Source organism: Myotis davidii, unplaced genomic scaffold, assembly GCF_000327345.1.
Source record: "Myotis davidii unplaced genomic scaffold, ASM32734v1 scaffold961, whole genome shotgun sequence".
Lineage (NCBI taxonomy): Eukaryota > Metazoa > Chordata > Mammalia > Chiroptera > Vespertilionidae > Myotis > Myotis davidii.
Genome location: NW_006291013.1, coordinates 250,745 through 257,634, shown reverse-complemented (window position 1 = coordinate 257,634; position 6,890 = coordinate 250,745). Strand labels below are relative to the sequence as shown.

At 38.7% G+C, this 6,890-nt stretch overlaps 1 protein-coding gene across 1 annotated transcript in view; it reads right to left on the bottom strand.

Annotated features, from left to right (window-relative positions):
- Positions 1–6,890, bottom strand: part of CECR2 (cat eye syndrome chromosome region, candidate 2) — a 63,110-nt gene that overhangs the window by 37,684 nt on the left and 18,536 nt on the right. Inside the window, exon 7 of the mRNA XM_015564221.1 lies at positions 180–333. Coding sequence (XP_015419707.1) covers positions 180–333 — 154 coding nt within the window. The remainder of the gene's footprint in view (positions 1–179; positions 334–6,890) is intronic.

Sequence of the window (6,890 nt, the reverse complement as noted above, 5' to 3'; positions counted from 1 at the left end):
AATGCAATGGCAATGAGATGGGATCTAGGTGAATAAAGAAGACAGAATAGAATTTACAAGTTAGAAGTTGCTGGAAACAGCTTAGATAAATGACAGAACCCAGTTTGATTGGCTTTGGTTATAGGATTGCTATTACCATGACACATGTTCCTTCCAGACTACACAAAAAGCCCACATACCTTCCACTGCCTTGACCTTTTCCTCCAACTCTCTTTTCTTCTCTTCCTTTAGCATCTGCTCTTGCTCCTTCTTCTGCACTGCTATAAGAAGTTGACGTTCTTCTTCCTCCTCTTTGCGCTTCTGTTTTTCTATTCTGGCAATCATAGGAGTCTCCTGTGAGGAGCCAGTAAATGTAGAGTCAATATACAACAATGTAAGATGTATTCTTCACTGAGTTAAGATTTGATTTTTATTGAATTCAATCTATTTAATCCTATCTAATAATAGACAAACAGGGTAATTGACCGTACCTTCGCTATGCTTCCCACTGGCTAATCGAGATATGCAAATTAACTGCCAACAAAGATGACAGTTAATTTGCATATGTAGGCGGGAAGCATTGGAGCCAAGACTGAAGGTGGCTCCGGCCAGAGCAGGGAAGGCTTTGAAGGCGGCTCCAGCTGGAGCAGTGATCAAAGCAGGGCTGGTCAGAGCAGTGAAGGCTTTGAAGGCGGCTCTGGCCAGAGCGAAGGCCTGGGTCCCCGGTGCCGAAGGAAAACCAGTGCAGGCAGCCAGGAGAAGGGAAGGCCTATTGCACGAATCTTTTCGTGCAACAGGCCTCTAGTAAATAATATTAGATAGCTAGAGAATGTATAGCATACTTACAAATTCGGTTTTATCACCTAAAGAATACATATAACATATATGTAAATACACTAACATTAAAACACACCGGAGATTTTAAAAATGGTACAAATTTTGGGCCCAATGGCTTATGTAATTTGTAGTCTTTGGGAGGTAATATTATAAAGAATACACTGAACTGGAGAAGAACAAATTGAGGCAATTCAGAGATCTTTTTTACAGCTTTAATGTTGGATAAAAGTGAAACCTGAAAAAGTATTGTCATCTAAGTAAAAGGATGAAAAATATTCACTAGACAGAAAACAGAGTCACAATTTCAACATTATGCATCACTCTGAAACCCTTAACTTTTATACTTTTCTTTAGTAGTAAAACAATGAGTAAAATTGGGGGGGATGGTAATAAGGACCACTGTTTTGCGTTAAATACACTGGGAATTTGCCTAAGGAATCTAATAAAAGAAAAGGTAAACAAACACACAAAAAAACAGGACAACTATAATTTATTGAAGGTTTACTCTGTATATTTCCCAAAATAAATAATCTGCTTTGGCTCACGAAGTCAGAGAAAAGGGGTCTAGGGGACAGGGTCAGGGGGTTAACTGGGGACCAGATGCCTCAGTCCATTGCTCCCTAGTAAGTCTCCTGGGTTTCTTAACTTTAGGAGGAAGATGAGGGGGAAGGGAAAGGCAGGCTTGCTCCTGGGAGGGAGAGCACTGTGAAGCTTTTCTTAAAAGATCTTTTCAATAGGAAGCAGATGTAAGAGTCTTTTATGCAGATAAATATTTAAAAATTTCATACTATGGAAATTGTTGAAGTGATTTTAATGTGGGGGAAAAGTGAATATAGATCACTATTTACACATGTCATAATTAAACACAAACTGATTAAAATTTTGTATTATTTTCTTTACAGGCCTTAAAACTAGTTTTGATTCTATATTTGATTCAGATTTTGGAAGTTGTCATGCCTAGATAGGCTTTTATAGTCATTTTTATCATTAAATACTGTAAGCCTGACTTAAAAGGAGTTTGCTATCCAAAGGTAAAATCTGGAATGGATGAGAAGAGAGATAAAACTGAAACAAACAAAAATTAACCATTATTACTGCATATATAATACTGTACTCATAAGGAACCTCAAAACCTAAATAGAATTCAAGTTCCCCAAAATCTTTATCTATAACCAGAGTAGACAGTTAAATATGCTATATATTGTTTCTGAAATGGGGATGGTCCTGGCATTAAGCAAGGACAATTCTTCTGAAGAATTTGTCTCTCTAGTTACTGGTTCTTAAAGGTCAGAAAAGCACTTTCTCTGCAATGCATGAGTACCATTCCCTTTACCCCATCTCTCCAGGTCCTTATTTAGTCCAACTTTTAGGCAACATCTTTCCTCAGCTGAGAAGTTATGATGAAATTATAGTTAATAAACCAAAGCAAACCAAAATAATTACTTTTTCTTCTTTCAATCACATAGAGACTCCAAGCTGATACTACCTTTAATATAAAAATTCATATGATGGGGGAAAAGGAGGAGACAGAGGAAAACTAAGTCTTGTCAAAGGAATTATTTCATTCAAAGAAAACTGTACTACTTTGAGACACATAAAAAAGAGAAAAAATGGGCATATATTTACATGTAACAATGATAATGTGTATTTTTTTTAAAAAAATATTTTTATTGATTTCAAAGAGGAAGGGAGAAGGAGAGTGAGATAGAAACATCAATGATGAGAGAGAATCATTGATTGGCTGCCTCCTGTATGCCCCACACTGGGGATCGAGCCCGCAACCCGAGTATGTGCCCTTGGCCGGAATCGAACCTGAGACCCTTCAGTCCACAGGATGACGCTCTACCCACTGAACCAAACCAGCTAGAGTTAATGTGTGTGTATTCTGTGCCTCTATGACAAAAGGACAGCTGGTGAAAACATGAAATATTCTTCCTTTGAAGAGTACAAGAGGATATTAATAGGACCAAGAATTTTATTAAGGACTAAAGAGATGCAAGCCAATGAATCATGAATAGAAATATTAAATCACCAGAGTCACCTGGAAAACAACATGGAGACATTTCAAGCATTAAGTCAATGGAAGGGGAAAAAGGGAAAGAATAGTTAATTACATAAATCTTTACAATATATAAATATTTTTATAATAAATATGATTTATTATTCTTAGTATGTAACAATGTCTTACAAACAGTAGCCACCCCCTAAACAAACAGAACACAAATATAAAACATATATAAGATAAACCACCCACATCAATGATCAAAAGGAAGAGCACAATACAATAGCTTTTCCACTTATAAAATTGTTAAAAATGATACAAAGTGACACATTGTAAAGACTGGTAACATGTCTTCTGGATGACAATCTGGATATATGTATCAGGAATCTATACAGAGTACTTACACTTCTTAAAAATGAGATAGGCAAAAATGTTTTTGTGGTAGATTAATAGGTGATATTATATACTCAATGCAATCAACAAAAATTTCATTTCTGCCCTGGCCAATGTGGTTCAAGGGTTAGTGTCTGCCCATGCATGGAAAGGTCATGGGTTCAATCCCCAGTCAAGGGCAAGTGCCGGAAGCGAAAAATTGATGTGTCTCACATCGATGTTTCTGTCTCTCTCCCTTCTACTCTCTAATAATCAATGGAGGATTCAAAATTGGTGGTAGTAAGTGGAAACTACACTGACACTTTCTCAGGACTAAACTGGAAATATAATTAAAATACAGAAAAACCACCCTTAAAAATGAACTGAAGACTAGCTGGTGAGAACCCAGATAACCAAGGAGGGAAAGTGGAGAACGCACAAACTGGTAGGAAGTGCAGAGGCATGAAAGGGCTAGAAGAGCTCCCACAGAAAACTCTGTGGTCTAAAGCCAAGCTGGGCTCCCCAGCCCAAAGCACCAAAACTGAGAAAGGTGACTACATAACATCTGGCTGTGAAAAGCAGCAGGACTGCTGTCTGCCAATGAGAGACTGCTGGAAATGCAGGCATCCTCTTAAAGGGCCAACACACAAAATTTCATGTGCAGCCATTCACCTTGGGTTCTGGCAGAAAAGACTGGAGCTCTCTGAAGAGACTCCAAGAATGGGGCCTGGGGTTGGAGATCAGAGGGCAGCCACCCAAGTTTCCTTTGCTGGCAGACCTTTGCTATCCAGGCGGTTTTACTTGAGGGTAAGGCAGTTGCTCCACTCTGTTGCAAGACTTTCACCCCACCTGTGGTCTATAGCGTGAGGCTAATCAAGATCGAGTGTCCATTGGACTGCAGGCAGAGGAGGATCTCTAGAGCAGTGGTTCTCAATCTTGGCTGCACATTAGAATCACCTGGGAATCTTTTTAAAATCCTGATTTCTGGGCCCCATCCTCCGGAAATTCTGTTTCTTTATTATGGGGTGGGGTCACAACATTAGGAACAAAGAAACAGAATTTCCTGAGGATGAGGCCCAGAAATCAGGATTTTAAAAAGATTTTCAGGTGATTCTAATGTGCAGCCAAGGTTGAGAACCACTGCTCTAGAGGCTTTGAGTCTGCCTAACCTCCTTCTGTACCCAGGACTAGGAAAAGCAGACTCTGGCGCACATCTTGGTCCTTGCCAAAAACACCTAGTCCCATCAGAGGGAGCCTCAAGCTGTGGACTGCTGTTATCCACAAACAGGGTACTCAGGGCTAGCATCTGGCCTCAGTTATGCATCTGCACAGGGGGAGGTCCACCTAGAGGGGGAGAGCTCTTGTACTACTGCACAGCTGGCCAGCTGTGGTCCAGGAGTCCAGAAACATCTGGTTTGGGTTGTGGATACGGCATGAGTTTTTACAAGACGACTATCCTTCCAGTTACCACAAAAAAAAGGCTCCTCACAAATACACTGTGTAGTTAAACCTTTTAAAAGGAGCAACAGACAGCATCTGAGATTGTCCTACACTAGATATTGGAAGTCATAGCAGACCTACCCAAAGAAGCAGCCATAATGGGGATACAAAAAAACCACCAAACCAAAGAACAAGAGAATTCTCCAGAAGAAGAGCTAAACAAAATGGAGATAAGAAATTTATTAGAAATAGAGTTCAGAATAATGATGGCAAGGATGGTCAACAGCATTAGAAAAGATATAATAACTATGAAGCTGATGGTCAACAGCATATAATAACTATGAAGAAAAAAAAAATAAAAAAAAGAAACCCCCCCCTCCCCCAAAAAAATAACTATGAAGAATAACATAGCACTAATAAAGAAAACAGTGGGAAGAATACACAACAGATTAGGGGAAGCTGAGGATAGGATCAATGAAATCCCTCAATCAGAGAACCAAAAAGAAAAACAACAACCCCCCCCCCCCAAAAGGACAGCCCTAGCTGATTTGGCTCAGTGGATAGAGCATCAGCCTGAGGAACAAAGGGTCCCAGGTTCAATTCCAGTCAAGGGCATGTACCTTGGTTGGTTGCAGGCTCCTCCCTGCAGGAGGCAACTAATCGATGTGTTTCTCTCACATCGATGATTCTGTCTTTCCCTCTCTTCCACTCTCCCTAAAAGTCAATGGAAAAATATCCTCAGGTGAGGATTAACAAAACAAAACAAAACAAAACCACAGGAGGACAGCTTAAGGGAGCTGTGGGACAACATGAAATGCAACAATATTCACACTATAGAAGACCCAGAAGGGGAAGAAAATGAGTGAGGAATAGAGAAGATGTCTGAAAAAATAATGGCAGAAAACTTCTCTACCCTGGTGAAGGAAAAAGTCATACAAGTTCAGGAGGCACAGAGAGTCCCAAGCAAGAAGAACCTAAATAGGCCCATGCCCAGACAAATCATAATTAAAATGCCAAAAATTAAAGACAAAGAGAGAATCTTAAAAGGCAGCGAGAGAAAAGCAATTTGTTACTTACCAAGGAACTCCATAAGACTGTCAGCTGACTTCTCATCAGAAACTCTATAGACCATAAGGGAATGGCATGAAATATTCAAGTTAATGAAAAGCAAGGATCTGAAACGAAGATTATTATACTCGGCAAAGCTATCATTCAAAACACATGGTGAAATAAAAGAGCTGCCCAGACAAAAAAAGCTAAAGGAGTTTATCACCACCAAACCAGCACTGCAAGAAATGCAAAAGGGACAGCTGTGATGATGAGAAGAAAGAGAAACACAGGCATAAAGAATTAAAATGGCAATAAATAAGTACCTATCCTTAGTAACATTAAATACTCCAATCAAAAGACATAGGGTAGGTGAATGGATAAAAAAACATGACCCATTTATATGCTGTCTATGAGACCCACCTCAAAACAAAAGACTCACACAGGATGAGAGTGAAGAGATGGTAAAAAAAAATTTTCATGTAAATAGAAATGAGAAAAAAAAATCTGGGGTAGTAATACTCATAAGTGACAAAATAAGACTTCAAAATGAAGGTCATCACAAGAGACTATAAAGGTCACTACATAATACTAAAGGGACCAATTGAACAAGAGGATATAACCCTGATAAACATATATGCACCCAATACAAGAGCACGTAAATAACTAAAAAATAAAAATAAAAAAATTCTAGAGGACTTTAGGGAAGAGATTGACAGCAATACAGTTATAGTAGGGGACCTTAACACCCCACTGACATCACTGAATAGATCTTCCAGACAAAAAATTAACAGGAAAACAGAGACTCTAAATGATGGATTTAAATTACATTTATAGGATATTTCACTCTAAAGCTACAGAATATACATCAAGTGAACATGAGTCATTCTCAAAGATAGACCACATGTGAAGACACAAATCAATTCTCTCCAAGGTCAAGAAGATTGAAATCATATCAAGCATCTTCTCAGATCACAATGGAATTAAATTAGAAATCAACAACAGCAAAAACATTCTCAAACATTAAAGCACATGGAGGCTAAATAGCATGTTATTAAACAACGAACAGGTTACCAATGAGATCAAAAAAGACATAAAAAACTTCCTGGAAACAAATGAAAATGAACATACAACAACCCCAAATTTATGGGACACAGTGAAAGCAGCTCTGAGAGGAAGTTCATAGCACTACAGACATACCTTAAAAAACACA